At 32.8% G+C, this 16,930-nt stretch overlaps 1 protein-coding gene across 1 annotated transcript in view; it reads right to left on the minus strand.

Annotated features, from left to right (window-relative positions):
• LOC114166327 overlaps positions 1–16,930 on the minus strand; it is a 31,771-nt gene that overhangs the window by 429 nt on the left and 14,412 nt on the right. Inside the window, exons 3-7 of the mRNA XM_028051040.1 lie at positions 15,392–16,384; positions 14,318–15,109; positions 8,962–9,417; positions 7,885–8,697; positions 1,296–2,198 (exon numbers count right to left, since the gene is read on the minus strand). Of these exons, the coding sequence (XP_027906841.1) occupies positions 1,296–2,198; positions 7,885–8,697; positions 8,962–9,417; positions 14,318–15,109; positions 15,392–16,384 (3,957 nt within the window). The remainder of the gene's footprint in view (positions 1–1,295; positions 2,199–7,884; positions 8,698–8,961; positions 9,418–14,317; positions 15,110–15,391; positions 16,385–16,930) is intronic.

Below are 16,930 nucleotides of genomic sequence, written 5' to 3' on the forward strand. Positions count from 1 at the left end.
AGCAATGAGTGAATTTCATGTTATTCATTAGTCTCATAAAAAATAATGAGAAAAATATATCGACTTAAATAGATATCAATAAAACATAAGATGACACTGATATAAAAGTAATTACGAAATCATCATGTTATGCTGTGAAAAACTGCTTCTAATTAATCATCACATGAGCAAATGATAGTATCACTCACCATAAAAAAATATTGGGTTAAATATGTTTTTGGTCCCTCAAGTTTCAGCGAAATTTGGAATTAGTCCCTCATCAAAACTTTTGACTAATTTAGTCCTTTATCTTTCAAAATACGTGAATTTAGTCCTTTTAACCAAATTTTGTTAAGTTTATATGACGTTTGAAGCGTATTTCATGATAGTATTTAAGTTAACATTGAAGCAAAAATGTGTCAAACAGTATAAATAATTTAAATACTATCATGAAATGCGCTTGAAATATCAGATAAACTTAACAAAATTTGGTTAAAAGGACTAAATTCATGCATTTTGAAAGATGAAGGACTAAATTGGTCAAAAGTTTTGATGAGGGACTAAACCCAAATTTCGCTCAAACTTGAGGGACCAAAAACATATTTAACCCAAAAATATTTGATTTACCTTGTTCAATATCTGAACTATTTGTTAAAGATTATACTTCAGTTGCTGCCTGTTTCATTTACATTAAAATAATTTATTTGTTTTAATTTTTTAATTAAAAGTTGTTTGACAGTTTTCAAACAAACTTAGTAGTGGAGATATTTTAGGAAGTTGTTAAACATGGGATTGTGACCCGTGCAGTTCTGTGCAGCTCCTATTATTTAGCTTAACAGTTTCATTTCATTATGTATTTAAAAGTCTCCTTCAATTCAATAAGATGAGATAATTCACTTCAATCAGAAATATTGCTTTTGTTCAGAAACGTACTCCTCTGTTTTATTTCTCTTAAAACACCAACACTATTGAATAACAGAAATGATGGCCCTAGAAGCATCGGGAGCCTATTTAAAAGGAAAGCATATATGCAAATTAATTTTAAGCATGATGCAACTCAAAAACACATTAAAACACATTACGATAATGTTCTCAATTCAAAGCACGAATCACCAGCCTTGGCTTTGTTATTGAGCTCCCCTTCGAGAATTAGTTGAATTATAATTTTGCAAAAAAAGAAAAATGTCTAGTATTTTTAATGAAAATGATGAATGATAGCACTTGATAGAGAGAAATTAAGAAGAATGCTATAAATTAGCAGTGTCCTAAACTCCTAATTCTATGGAACAAAGATTAAGGCGAAAAAGTATGCATACCTCTTCTTCAGAAGTTCTGTGTAGAGCAGAATTAAGATGAGTTACTTTTTGAGGTCTCGCATATTCTGAATAATACCACGGATTATGTATTTTGTTGAATGCACTGAAAGTTTTCATGGAGCTGCACTTGATGATGTGGACTTCCTCCAAGGATGGAAAACTTAAAGTAAAATTGCCAGCGTAGAAACACCTTAGCTCATCTAATTTTTCAAGATACAAATCTTGCAGCTGCTCAAATATTATTTTTACATTCTCATCAGATTCCTCCCCCTCCTTCGATATTATCTCTTCAATTGATTTACATTCTTTTATCTTCATACTTTTCAGTTCACCCAAGCTTTTTGCTGTTGAAGATGTGAACAAATATGGCAGGCTATTGCAACTTTCTAGCTCCAAATACATGAGTTGCGGAAATATTATCTCATCCTCCTTGGATTCCTCTGCAACAATTGCCTTCAATCCCTCACACTCGTCCACGACTAGATCTTTGGTCACTGATGTTGGAAACACACTTGTAAGGCCTTTACATTCCTTAACATGTACTTCTTTTAGATGATGCATGATTAGAATCCCATGAGGGTCTTCACTCCAAATATTCTCCAGGTTTGATAAGTTGGATAAACTCAATTTCTTCAGAGGAAGAGTAACTACTGTGTCTTTTGTCGTACGTTTGAGATCAAATATGGTTTTCACATAATCACAGTTTCCAACTTCCAATGTCTCCAATTTTGGTAATAAAGGAAGTAAATGAAAGGGTAGCACTGCATCTGATAAAAATTGGCAGACCTCCACAGTCATTATGACCAACTTACTGAAATACAAGTCTGGGATATACAGTGGGTCATGCCATAACTCTGGTAGTTTTGGTCTACTTTTGAGATCAAGATCTTCGAGTTCGGAAATCTGCACGTGCAAACAATAATTGAAAATATGAAACTAATTATTTACAAGAGTCAACGATATCTTTTAAATCAGTACTCTACAAATATGAAATGCTCACTATTTGCAAGTTTCAATACTTGCAAAAAAGTTAAGAATTGAGGTTTATAATTTTATTTAGTTGTCCTAACATGAAATTGGTTCAACAGTTACGGTAGGTTTAGAAATGTAAATAAATAAATAAAATTTATTGTTACGAATATGAAAATTTATAATTATCTTAAACTATGTTCTTTTCCATTGATTTTCATACTTTATTGTTAGTATTTTAAGGTTGTTAAAGGGATAGTTGAAGGGATAGAGAAAATGTGTAATAGTAGAGTGTGAAAGTAGTAGTTGGAGAAGTGTATTTTGTAGTTGAGAGTAGTTGTATTGGATGTTGTGTTAGTTGTTCTTCATTGTTACAAAATGGTAGGATACATGGGTATTTATAGACCCATAGATTATTCTAGAAATTCCTAGCTAGAACTTGTGCAAATACTTCTAGATTTTTCTACATAGTTGAATGTTCTTGGTTTTTCTTTCTATCCTAAGCTTTTCTTCAATACTCTAGAAATTTCTTTACATTTCAATAACTCTATCTTATATTTTTCTAGATTGTTTTAGAATTTGCATTATACTTTAATACTCCTCCTTGATGCAAATTCAGTAACTCCAAGCATAGCGCCTAGTAGTTCAAATCTTGGTCTTGGTAAGGCCTTTGTGAAGATATCTACAATTTGATCTTCTGTCGGGCAGTACTCAAGTCGTATCTTCATATTTGTTTCCGCTTCTCTGATGAAGTTGTATTTAATTGCTATATGTTTTGTTCTGCTGTGATGCACAGGATTCTTTGTCATTGCAATGGTTGATTTATTGTCACAATTAATTGTAGTAGGGCCACTTTGTTTTTCTCCCATATCTTTGAGTATTCTTCGAAGCCATATAGCCTGACTTATTGCTTCAGCGGCTGCCACATATTCTGCTTCAGCGGTTGATTGTGCAACTGTGGCTTGCTTCTTTGACGCCCAAGAGAATATTCCTGATCCAAGTGAGAAAGTATAGCCTGAGGTGCTCTCATGTCGTCCACTGACCCTGCCCAATCACTATCAGTATAACCAAGCAATGTTGGATTGCCTGTGGATTTGTACCATATACCGTACTCTTTGGTTCCTTGTAGATATCTTAAAATTCTTTTGCCTACGCCAAGATGTATTTGGCTTGGGTTTTGCATGAATCTTGATAAGAGACTTGTAGCGAACATGATATCTGGTCGTGTAGCCGTTAGATAAAGTAGACTTCCAACTAGACTCCTGTATCTAGATGCATCGGCTTCTGGTGCTCCATCCACCTTTTGTAGTTTCTCATTCATCACTAGTGGTGTGCTTACAGGTTTGTACCAGTACATTTTAAATTTATTCAGCAAATCTTCTGTATATTTCTTTTGTGAGATGAATATTCCATCATCTCTTTGACTTACCTTTATGCCAAGGAAATAACTCATCTAGCCAAGATCAGTCATCTCAAAGGTCTTCATCATATCTTCTTTAAACTCCATCAACATCTTTGTGTTGGTTCCAGTATAAATAAGATCATCTACATATAGAGAGAGTAAAAGAGTATGCTGACCTTGTGTCTTGATGTATAGTGTAGGCTCACTCTTGCTCCTCCCGAATCCTTGATCGGTGAAATATTGATCGATTCTACTATACCATGCACGAGGAGCTTGTTTCAGGCCATATAAAGCTTTCTTCAATCTCAACACTTTGGCTTCTTGGCCTTTAACCACAAATACTGGTGGTTGCTCTATATAGATCTCTTCTTCAAGAACACCATTGAGGAATGCAGACTTGACGTCTAATTGGTAGATGCTCCATCCTTTTTGTGCTGCAAGGGCTATTAGAGTTCTTATTGTGTCTAGTCGAGCAACTGGAGCAAATGTCTCATTGTAGTCTACTCCAGGTTGTTGTGAATAACCCTTAGCTACCAACCTTGCCTTGTGTTTGTGTATGGTACCATTAGGATTTAACTTTGTCTTGAAGACCCACTTAACTCCGATGATATCTTTATCTTTTAGACAGTCTGCTAGCTCCCAAGTGTTATTTTTCTCTATTGTCTTTATCTCTTCTTTCATTGCCTTGACCCATTCTTCTTGTTTTGCGGCCTCTTCAAAGGTTCTAGGCTCTAGTATGGCCAAGTTGCAAGATTCATAGATGTCTGTTAGAGATCTGATTCGTCTCGGAGTAGATTCAGGCGATGATTCTTCTTGATCTTGAATTGATGTTGGAGTTGCAGGAGATTTTGGAGTTATAATGGTATCTTGATCATTATCTTTTTGGCTTGTAGTTGGTTGATTGTTGGGCATGTATATTGTCTTCCTTTCAATTTGTTCCTCTTCCCAGTTCCAAGTAGCGCTTTCATTTACTTCAATGTCTCTACTGATAGTTAGCTTCTTTGTTTGAAGATGATAGACTTTGTAGCCTTTGGATTGTGTACTATAACCCAAGAAGATGCCTCGTACGGTCTTGTCTTCTAGTTTGTGTCTCTTTTGGTCTGGAAAATGAATATAGTAAACATATCTAAATACTTTTAGATGTTTAGCAAATGGTTTCTTACCGCTCTAGGCTTCGATTGGAGTTTTGTCTTGAACTGCTTTAGTAGGACATCTATTGAGTAGGTATACCGCAGTGTAGACTGCTTCTGCCCAGAATGTATTTGGTAGTCCTTTCTCCTTCAGCATTGATCTCGCCATCTCCATGACTGTGCGATTCTTTCTTTCTGAAACACCCTTTTGTTGTGGAGTATATGCGACTGTAAGTTGTCGTTCTATGCCTTCATCTTCGCAGAATTTGTCAAACTCATGAGATGTGTACTCCTTTCCACGATCACTTCTAAGTACTTTTATTTGTTTTCCACTTTGTTTCTCGACAAGAGCCTTGAATTTCTTGAATATTCCAAAGACTTCTGACTTTGCCTTTAAGAAATAGACCCATGTCATTCTAGAGAAGTCATCAATGAAGAGGATTAAGTACATGTTGTTGTGATGTGAAGGCGTCCTCATCGGTCCACAAACATCGGTGTGGATTAATTCTAGTAAGTATTTTGCTCTCCATGCTTTGTCTGTTGAGAATGGCAATCGGTGTTGCTTGCCGAGAAGACATCCTTCGCATGATTCATTGTTCTCCTTCAAGTAAGGAAGATCCCTCATCATGTTTTTCTGATATAGAAGCTTTAAGGCATGTGTGTTGAAGTGGTCAAATCTCCTATGCCAAAGCCATGAGTCATCAACTTCCGCCTTCATGGCAATATTAGTTCCAGGTTTGAAGCTTATGGGAAAGCTTCTATTGCTCTTCTCCATTTTTACTTCACCAATTTCTATCATTCTATTGTCATAAATTTTGCATGTATCTTTCTCAAAGTGAAGAGAATACCCATTCTCCATCATTTGGCCAATACTTAAAAGATTTTCTTTAAGATTGGGAACTAGTAAAACATCCTTGATGAATTTCGTACCTTTCTTTGTCTCCACCATGGAAATTCCTTTGCCTTGAGACTCCACTGTGGCTCAATTTCCAAGTCGAACTTTGACATTGACAAATTTATCAATGTCTTTGAAGATACTTTGATCTTTGGCCATGTGATTGCTGCATCCACTGTCCAAGTACCAGTTTCCTTCTTCACTATGAGATTCTTGATTGGCATAAAATAAACGTTGCTCCTGATTATGTTCTTCAGCAAAGTTTGCTTGATGCTTATTTTTTATTACGACAATATTTCTTCACGTGTCCAGGCTTCTTGCAATAATGGCATATTGGCTTCCTACGATGCCAACAGTCTTTTTCTGCATGACTTGACTTATTGCAAATGCCACACAGAGGATATTTATCTTTCTTGCTTCCAGAGAAATTTCTAGAATATTTTTCTTTTCTTCTTCTTCTCTCCTTTTGGGTTGTAATTTGAGCTTTGATTGGAAGGCATTTTTGACTGAATTTGTATCAACACGATTATTTAATCTTGCTTCGTGCGCTCCAAGGAGACCAACTAATTTACTTATCGATAGAGAAGATGGATCCGAGGAAGTTTCTGTGGAAGCTACTATGGAATCATATTTCTCTGTGAGAGTGATAAGAATTTTTTCTACCACTCTTTTTTCCTTAATTTCTTTTCCATATAACTTCATTTTATTCACTATTTTTTTTATTCTTCCATAGTATTGTTCAATGGTCTCATATTCCTTCATTCTGATGGTCTCAAATTCTCTTCTTAGATAGTGTAGTTTAACGGAACGTACCTATTCATTCCCTTCAATTTCTTCTTCCAAAATATCCCATGCCCTTTTTGCAGTTTCTGCATCCATGATCCTCCTAGCGATAGTTTCTCCCACAGCTTGTTGAAGAACAAACAATGCTTGGGCATCCTTTTGTTCAGAATCTTCTAGCTTTTTCCGTTCCTCCTCAGAAAGAGTCTCAATATTATCTGGTTTTGTATAACCAGATTGAACAATATCCCACAATTTTTGTGAGATAAAATATGTCTTTAGTTTGAGTTTCCAAAGGTCAAAATTTTCACCAGTAAAAACTGGTAGGGGAACTGAAGAAAAGTGAACATTGTTAGAAGCCATGGATTAAGAGAAAAAACTCTCTTCTTTTGGAAGTATAAAAGGAAGGTTTTGGAAGTAATAGATAATTTTTCTACGCCCAATAAATGATCGAACGTAGCTCTGGTACCACTGTTAGTATTTTAAGGTTGTTAAAGGGATAGTTGAAGGGATAGAGAAAATGTGTAATAGTAGAGTGTGAAAGTAGTAGTTGGAGAAATGTATTTTGTAGTTGAGAGTAGTTGTATTGGATGTTGTGTTAGTTGTTCTTCATTATTACAAAATGGTAGGATACATGAGTATTTATAGACCCATAGATTATTCTAGAAACTCCTAGCTAGAACTTGTGCAAATACTTCTAGATTTTTTTTACATAGTTGAATGTTATTGGTTTTTCTTTCTATCCTAAGCTTTTCTCCAATACTCTAGAATTTTCTTTACATTTCAATAACTTTATCTTATATTTTTCTAGATTGTTCTAGAATTTGCATTATACTTTAATATTTATAGGGACAAATAATTCATTGCTTGAAGTTTGTAACAAAAAGTTAAGCCTGCTTAGGAATGATAATCAGTAAATTTATTTTAATTGTTGACTAAAAATTGATTGTAATTTGACTTTAAATTATAGATATAGTGTGTAAAATTTAATTAGAAGTCATAGAAATTTTTTTTAATAATTAAAATTAAATCCACTTTTTTTTTCTGTCACCTAGACTTGACTTGCAGTATGCTACACCTATAGTAGTTGAAAAAACATGAAGAATAATCCAATTATGACTATTACTTTGAAGAATTGTTTCGTAAGATTACATTTTTTATATATATGTATATTTTTTAGCCTACACTTGCAAGTAGGTTATTGTTAACAGTTTAAGTATGATATTCATGAGTATTTATTTTGAAGAATTGTTAAATAAATTATAATACTTTTTCACCTTTTTTGTCCAAAGCCGTAATGCATGTTCACACAAATTCTATAGATATATCTCCATAAATAACGAAATGGGTTCTACGAAGCTGTGTTTATAACAGGAATCAAACAATTTCAATAACAAAACATAATACGCATACCTTTCTCCCAAATCCCTTCCGCGTAGTAGAGTTGAGATCAGTGTCCAGTGGAATGTTTTTGTAATCAATTCTCACTTGAGTCAACTTGTCTGCTTTTAGCGTACTTGGACATAAAGTTACCATATCATCGCAATATGTTACTGATAATTCTTCCAAGGATGGGAAACTTAAATTCCCTCTGTAGAACCTTCGCAGATTCAATAACCTATAAAGTTTTAAACAACTGAGCTGTGGAAATATTATCTCATCCTCCTCATCATCTGATTCCTCCCCACACACTATCTCTTCAATTGATTCACAATTTTCTATCTCTATTCTTTTCAGTTGTGCCAAAGTTTTCGCGGTTGAGGATGTGAACAAATATGACAAACCATCACAATTTTGTACTTTTAAACATATCAGGTTTGAGAAAGACACTGTGCATGTTACCAAGTTTTCCAAAGTGGAACAACTAATCACTTCAAAAGTTTCTAGATTTCTGACAAAGGGCTCAGTCCATGAGTTCTCTAACCCAATGGAAACTAGCTCTCCAAGGGACTCCAAGCGTAATTCTTTGAGCTGTAATAGAAGTTCACTATTATTAGGTCTTTGATGGCAGAAAATCAGCTTGAAGGAACTACTCCACACCATAAGCTTCTTTACATTCGGCAACTGTTGTAGAAATCCATACTCCGGAAATTCATCACATTCATTATCAAAGCACAGACCGAGAACTTTTAAGTAGTGTAAAAGGTTTGTCTGAAATTCTCCGTCCACAATCATCTTTAATTCATTTTTACCCACTGTCAGATCCTCTAAGTTGGGTATAATTAGCTACAATGAGAAACCAATAATCATGCAAAAGCAGGTTAGCACTGCCATATATTCAGCCCTCTATTTTGATTTAAATTAATTTTAGATGAAAAATCGATAAATGAGATGAATAGTGGTTGTATGGGAAGAAAATATAATGAAAAAGATTTCAGCGGTTGGTAGGAGATTGTTTATGAAGATTTAGGCAGTTTTTGACACATGATAATTTGAATGCATGTAGAAGAAATAATTTATGTAATCGATTTTGGAAAAAAAAGGGCGAACCTCAGATGTTGGTGTTGCATCATGAATATTATGGTTGAAGTTGGGCAAATCCCATAGCGTCAATGACGTCAGAGTGGGGAACGTAAGGTTGGGATTGGTTCCTTCTGGATGACCTGGATTTCCATCTGTATCTTCATTCCAAAGGGTTTCCAGCTTTGGCAGCTTCCATAGAACTAATGTCTTCAGAGGAAAAGTAATTGATGTGTCTTGTGTTATACATTTGACATCAAATATGGTTTTGACAGAATCACAGTTTCGAACTTCCAATGTTTCCAATTTGGGTAATAAAGGGAGTAAAGTGAAAGGTAGCACTGCATCTGATGAAATTTTGCATTCATTCACAATCAATTTCTTCAAGTATCTGAAGCAAAAGTCTTTTATCTGCAGTGCGACACGCCATATCTCTTGTAGGTCTGCCCTATCTCTGAACTCAAGTTCCCATTGCGATGGTGCTCTCTTTCGAAATCAGCACATGTAAATGAATAAATGAAAATACGAAATTAATCTTGTACAAGGATTACCAAGAATTCAGACTTTACAGTTTTGCTACAAATAACCAACTTTACTTATAACTAATATCCAGGAAAGAAATTTAATAGCTTAATTGAAGAAATTTTTAAAAGTTATCAGAAGTGACATTTTTTATGTTGGTTTTTAACCTTTTATATTTATATCGATTTACCTCTTATGAACATTTATTAAGCTTTCTTTTTACTTTTACACAAGGTATTTCTTATTAATTTTTACATTACAAAAAAAAAAACCTTTTTAATATATTTCTAAATAAGATATTGACAATAATAACAAATTATTATTATACTTTTATATTATTTATAGTCTTTATTTTATCATTTCTAGATTGTACTTAAAATACAATAATATTGATTATGGAAGATGTATTTTATTGTTATCATTTCTTTTACTTTTTACTTTTTTCATTACAGACGGTTCATTTTATCTCTATTATAAAACATAGTAGAAGATTTATAAGAAATATTCATTATGATAAATATATAGCAATAAAAATAAAATAAATATAATGAAAATAAATTATTAATAAAAAATATACAAATTTAAAATTAGTTAAAAATTGAAATTAAAAATATATTTTATACTTAAATAAATTAAATTTATGGTAAAATGGCATATAAAAGTATTTGAGTCTGTTCTATTTGTTATATTTATAAGTTTTTGGCTTAAATACTTTTTTGACCCTCATTTTTGTAGTGTTTGTTGCGGATGGTCCTCATTTTGACAGAATGTTTAAAATGGTCCTCATGTTTACCGAATGTTTAAAATGATCATCATTTTCACAATTCGTGTTTTATTTGGTCATTTTCTGTAACGCCGTTTAAATCATTAACGAAGCATTATGCAGGTCACGTAACACCCTAATAAAAACCCGTTAATTATTTAAACGGCATTACAGAAAAGGACTAAATAAAACACAACTTGCGAAAATGAGGACCATTGTCAACATTCGTAAAAAATGATGACCATTTTAATCATTCTGTCAAGATGAGGACCATCCACAACAAACACTACGAAAATAAGGACCAAAAAGGTATTTAAGCCTAAGTTTTTTAATTAATAAAATTACCGTTTACAATTAGTTGGTTAATTCAGTTAAATTTAATATAATTTGTTTAGGTTATTGAGACAATGTTTCAAACCATAAGTTTATTAATTTATATTAAATACGATTTTTAAAGAAAATTATTACGAAAATTAATTGAAAATAATTATAATTAAATAATGTAAGTCCTTTTTTCTGCTCTAATAAGGTTTGGGCTTAGCCTTATAAGAGGGTCCAAGTAGGGATGTCAAAATAATTCGTATCCGCGGGTATCCACAGATAAAACCCGCAACGGTTAGAAAACGAATATTAAAGATGGATACCCGCAGGTACGAGTATTTTTTATACTCGTATGTTAACAGGGCGGGTACGGGTATCATAGTATCCATACCCGTGGATACTCGTACCCGCTAAACTTTAATTCACAAAACTACCCTTATATATATATATATATATATATATATATATATATATATATATATATATATATATATATATATATATATATATATATATATATATATATATATATATTAGTAAAAAATATTCTAGCTTAATTTTTTGTAAGTTGCACATCTTGTCTTCTGTCTTCATTCTTCAAACTTCAAGAATTTGTACGTTGTCTTCTTCCAAGTACACCCATTGACATTTTTCTATTTCCTTTATTTGAAATTGGACATATACATCAAATACTATCTAGACAATGACGTTTATGGTATGCTTGTTGTCAAATGATGAAATCAAAATAACAATATTTGGCACGTGATAATTGAGGTTTATTATTTGTTTATTGTGTTTATTTTTTAGGAATCAATTGGAGAAAGTGAACTTTTTGATTAAAACACGAATTAAAGAATTTTCATTGTGTTGAACGTCCTTTTCTATTTACTTTTATAATTATTTGGACTTGTATGAACTTGAATTTATATTTGAACTTTATTTAAAATTTATGACAGTGATGTATTTTATTTTATTTTATTTAAATTTAAGATTAAATATTTGTTTTTTAAATAATTTTGTAAATACCCGCGGGTACCCGTATATACCCGCAGATATGAAAAAAATAGGCGGGTACCCGCATAACAGATACCCGACGAATATGGATACGGGTACAGGGCAGATATTTATCTGGCGGGTAGGGTATGGGGGAGCTACTACCCGTACCCTACCCGTCCTGTTGACATCCCTAGGTCCAAGTAAGCCCACTAGTTGTCTCCAAGACATCCACTTAGCCTACTCACTCTTAATTTGCTTCTTTTCTCTAAAACAGTTCCCCTCCCTTCTACATCTTCAAAAGCAGAAGTTGTGCTAAGGCAATTGCGAAACGTCCCTCATAGCTAGTCGAAAGCTCCTTCCACATAAGTTAAACACCTGAACCTCATGTTTTCCCTCCCATTTCTTGTATGGTAGTGTTTGTTCAACTTTGGGGTTGTCCTTATAACCTTCCTTTCGTGTACCTTTGTATCTGTTTCAGCTTCTTAAGCTATCGTTATACAGTGGTGAGCTCATGTTAGGGCTCTTTTCCATTGTGGTTCTTTTTCCAGATAAGGGAAGCTCTTTGCGTTTTCTTGAAATATTTTGTATGTTGTGGCTCTACTTTGTGTTTAAAATGCATGTTTGATCACTGTGGTTATATGAGAATGAGTTCTGTTGTGTTTTGTGTCAAATTACAGGTATGCATGCGTGAGAGTAGGTGAGATCTGCTAGGCTCGCTCAAGCGAGTGGGAGCGAGAGCTCTCACCTAAGCGAGACTAGCAGAATCTCACCTCTGGTTTTTGCCTGAGCTTTCGCTCAGGTGACGAAGGTGCAAGGGTCTCGCCTAAGTGAGAACTCGTGGAAACCTGCAATGCTCATTGTCCGAGCTTTTGCCTAAGCAAGAAAGGCCCGCCTAAGTGGGAGAATTCTTCCGCCTGAGCGAGCACCTCTAGCTTGGGCGAGGTTCGTGCAAGAAACACGGTGTGAACTGAATCTATTCCATGATGGTTTGATTTATCTTTGCAAATATGAAATATGCTGCTATGTATGCAGTACGTAATATAATGCATATGGAATTCATGTTTTTGAATGAATTAAATTATGAATCATGGCTGGTTGGTTGAGTATTGATATGCGGTTTGGATGTGATGAGATAACATGTGGAATGTGGTACGAAACATGAATGTGGAATGAGATAGACGTAATTCCATGAATCTCTTGGTGAGATTTCATGGTGGTGTTGTAGTGTGTATAATTAGATAAGGATTCAAGTAAGGATTGCATTCCGAAACTCTAAAGAATCAGTTAGTGTCACGTAGAACAGACTGATTCAGGTGGTGAGAGTAGTGGGAGGCTCTGGTCTTTGGCAGGATAATGGCCTTAGATGTTTAAAGGCTAACCTTGTGCGTGGTAGGGTGAAACCCATTGGCAATGCTCTGTAGAGCAGTAGAGGGCACCACAAGTGCAAGCATCCAGTGAATCCGATCTTCTTATACGTATCTGGATAAATTGAGTCTTAGAGTCATACTATTTGTTTGCCCTCACATATTGAATGCCTATTGTTCTGCCTGTTTGAAGTCTGTGTAATATTACTTTCTCAATGCTATGTAAAAATCAAATTTTATCTCTAGCTTACCCTTTTGCTTGTGTTTATTTTCTTGTGTGGTGTTTCTTTTGCGATGATCACCAAATCCTTGGAGTGAGTAGATGTGGAGATTATTGGGATCGTTCGGATGTTACTGATGTTGCTGCCTTGTTTTGGACATGGTAGTTGATGCTCTTTTGAGCAACTTTTGTCATACCGTTTTATTTTTTGCAACTCCTTACTATGTGATCATTCTCAAGTTAAGCTTATTGTCAATGTTTTGTGCCTTAGTAATCTTCCTCTCCGTATATTATTGGATAACTTAAGAAGGTTAATTTTTATATGTTTTCTGTTGGTGCTTTATTTTTATCTATAAACATGTGACGTTTTATTTATTAGAATTATTCTACTAAATTGGGACGTTACAAATAATAGTAAATTTACATTTTTTTTAAATATAAATTATTTATTTTTTCTAAAAATATATATACATACACACACACATATACATATATATATATATATATATATATATATATATATATATATATATATATATATATATATATTTGTTACATTTTATAAAACAATTTAAGAAATTTGTAAGATACAAAATATATATATATATATATACATATATATATATATATACATATATATATATATACATATATATATATATATACATATATATATATATACATATATATATATATATACATATATATATATATATATATATATATATATATATATATATAATTTTAAATTTAAAGGAAAAACAAGTTTATTTAACAAGATTTGAGAAAAATAAATGTAACTTTCCCATAATTAAATTATTTATTTTTTTATATTATAAAACTTTAATTTAAATTTTTTAATAGTGTATCGTTAAATAAAAATAAAGGATAAAATAAAGGACAAATTAGAGAAATATAAAGCATATCATTTATTAAAAACATAATATATATATATATATATATATATATATATATATATATATATATATATATATTAAAAAAATTTTATTTTCTTTGTATATATATTATAAACATATTTTCTAGTAAGTTTGACGAAGAGGCCATAAAGTGAAAGTCTTAAAATATGAATATTGAGCTATTAAAAAGTAGTTTGCTAGCAAATACAATACACAATTTTCATCATATGAAGTACTCAGACATGTGTTATAAATGTTTAATAAAGAAATATTAAAGACATACCTTTCTCATATATTTCTCCCTCATAGTAGAGTTGAGATCAATTTCCAATTGAACAGCCTCTGAGGAGTTATCCAGTTTAACTTGAGACAACTTGCCTGCTTTCAGTGTACCTGGACATAAAGTTATCATCTCGGAACAAGATGATACTGTCAATTCCTCCAAGGATGGAAAACTTAAACTCCCTTTATAGAAGCTTTTGAGCTCAGATAACCATTCAAGATTCAAACAACTGAGCTTCGGAAATATTATCTCATCCCCATCTGATTCCTCCTTACACACTATCTCTTCAATTGAATAACAACTTTTTATCTTCATTCTTTTCAGTTGACCCAAACTCTTGGCTGTTGAGGATGTCAACAAATATGATAAGCTATAGCAACCTTCTACTTTCAAACATGTCAGATTGGAGAAAGACACTCCTTTTTTGCATGCTACCAAGTTTTCTAAACTCTCACAACTAATGACTTCAAAGCTTTCTAAGTTTCTGACAAATGAATCAGTCCAAGAGTTCTCTAACCCAATGGAAACCAACTCTCTAAGGGACTCCAACTGTAATACTTTCAGCTTCTGTAACACATTATTACCACTTTCACAACAGAACATCTCCTTGAAGGAACCATCACACACCACAAGTTTCTCTATATTTGGAAACCCTTCTAGTATTCCATATCCAAATAAATCCGAACCCAAGCACAGAGTAAGTGCTTTTATGTTGTCTAGGAGGTTTGGCTCAAATTCTCCTTTCAAAATCATATTTACTCCATTTTCCCCCATTGACAAGCACTTTAATAACTGAGAGAAAAGCACAAGCAAAATGAGATTATTTTATGATAAATAGAGATTCATCTATTTTGTATACAATCACATAAAGAGCCTTTCATGCCGAAAGATTCCTAACAAATTATACTTGGTGACAAATTAACCACGCCATGGCATTGTACGTGAAAGTTTCATATTTTAATTTTCACAGTATTTCGTATTACTTATATGGAACAATGACAAACAATCAAAGCTATAGATGATTCGATATTTAATTTACAATCGAAGAGGAAGTCATAAAACAGTAGTACATACCTTTTCACTACCGACTTTATTCTCGTTATGTGATTCTAGATCTGTAAAAATGTCACAATACAGTGAGCTGTAGTAAAAATACTTGAAGTTGGGCAAACCTTCAAGTTCCAATGATCTCACAAAGGGACATGTAAGCTCTAGCTTTGTTCTTGGATCTATATTATCGTCTGCAAAAATAGTCATCAATCCTTTACAGTCTTTCACCACTACATTTTTAAGTTTAAGAAGATATTTGTCTTTTGATGCTGGAAACACACTTGTAAGGCCTTCACATTCCTCAACACAAACTTCTTGTAAATGGTGCATGCTAAGAATTACTTGAGGATCTTCATTCCAAACATTCTTCAGATTTGGCAGCTTTGATACAATCAATTTCTTCAGAGAAAAGGGAAGGGTTTGTCCCATATATGTCACATCTCTGCCTTGTGTTGTACATTTGACATCAAAAATGGCTTTGACAGAATCACAGTTTCGAACTTTTAACGTTTCCAAATTAGTTAAAAAAGGAAGCAAACTAAAAGGAAGCAGTACATCTTCCACTACTTGATTTTCATGTTCTACACCATCTTTGGCTACTGATGGTGGAAACACACTTGTAAGGTCTTTACAATCCTCAACATATAATTCTTGTAGGTGGTGTAAGGTTAGAATTCCATAAGGATTATCATTCCATACATTCTCTAGATTTGGCAGCTTGGATACAACCAATTTCTTCAGAGAAAAAGGGAGGGTTTGTCCCATAGATGCCACCTCTCTCTCTTGTGTTGTACATTTGACATCAAAGATGATTTTGACAGAATCAAAGTTTCGAACTTCCAACTTTTCCAAATTAGTTAAGAAAGGAAGCAAATTGAATGGTAGCAGTACATCGGTTAAAAACTCGCAACCATCCAGAGTTAGAGATTCTAAGAGACCGAAGTAGGAGTTTGGAATGGACCGTGAGCCAAGACATATCTCTTGTATATCTCCCTCACTCAAATTTGATGTACTCTCCTGCAAAAGAAATTAGATTTAGATATTCATTTTCATGACATCCAAATTATTTGAACTTTTAACTTTTGGGAATACATCTTTCATGATTATAAAAATGATTATAAAAAACATAAAAAATAGGAAAAAGACAAGCAAATCATAATAATAAATTAAAATAACAATGACTTACAAATTTAATATTATAGAAAGTAACATACTGTATAGAACAAAGGATATTTTTTTTTTCTTGATCAACTGGTAACCTTGTTATGAAAATTTTTGAATGGATAATTTCATTTCTAGGTGTGATGATAATATTTGCAATAAAACTAAAGATGTTTAAAATGGATGATGCAGGAGAATGCTAACACCTAATTTTATTATAGGAATTTTGATAAGTGTCTAGAATATGTAAAATTTTCATACAAATTTCACACATATCATAATTTAATTGATCATATTTTGTAAGTGTCTAGAATATCTAAAATTTCCATACAAATTTGACACTTATCATGCTTTAATTAATCATATTTTGTAAGTGAAAAACTCCTTTTAGTATATAATTAC

This window comes from Vigna unguiculata, chromosome 10 (assembly GCF_004118075.2).
Source record: "Vigna unguiculata cultivar IT97K-499-35 chromosome 10, ASM411807v1, whole genome shotgun sequence".
Lineage (NCBI taxonomy): Eukaryota > Viridiplantae > Streptophyta > Magnoliopsida > Fabales > Fabaceae > Vigna > Vigna unguiculata.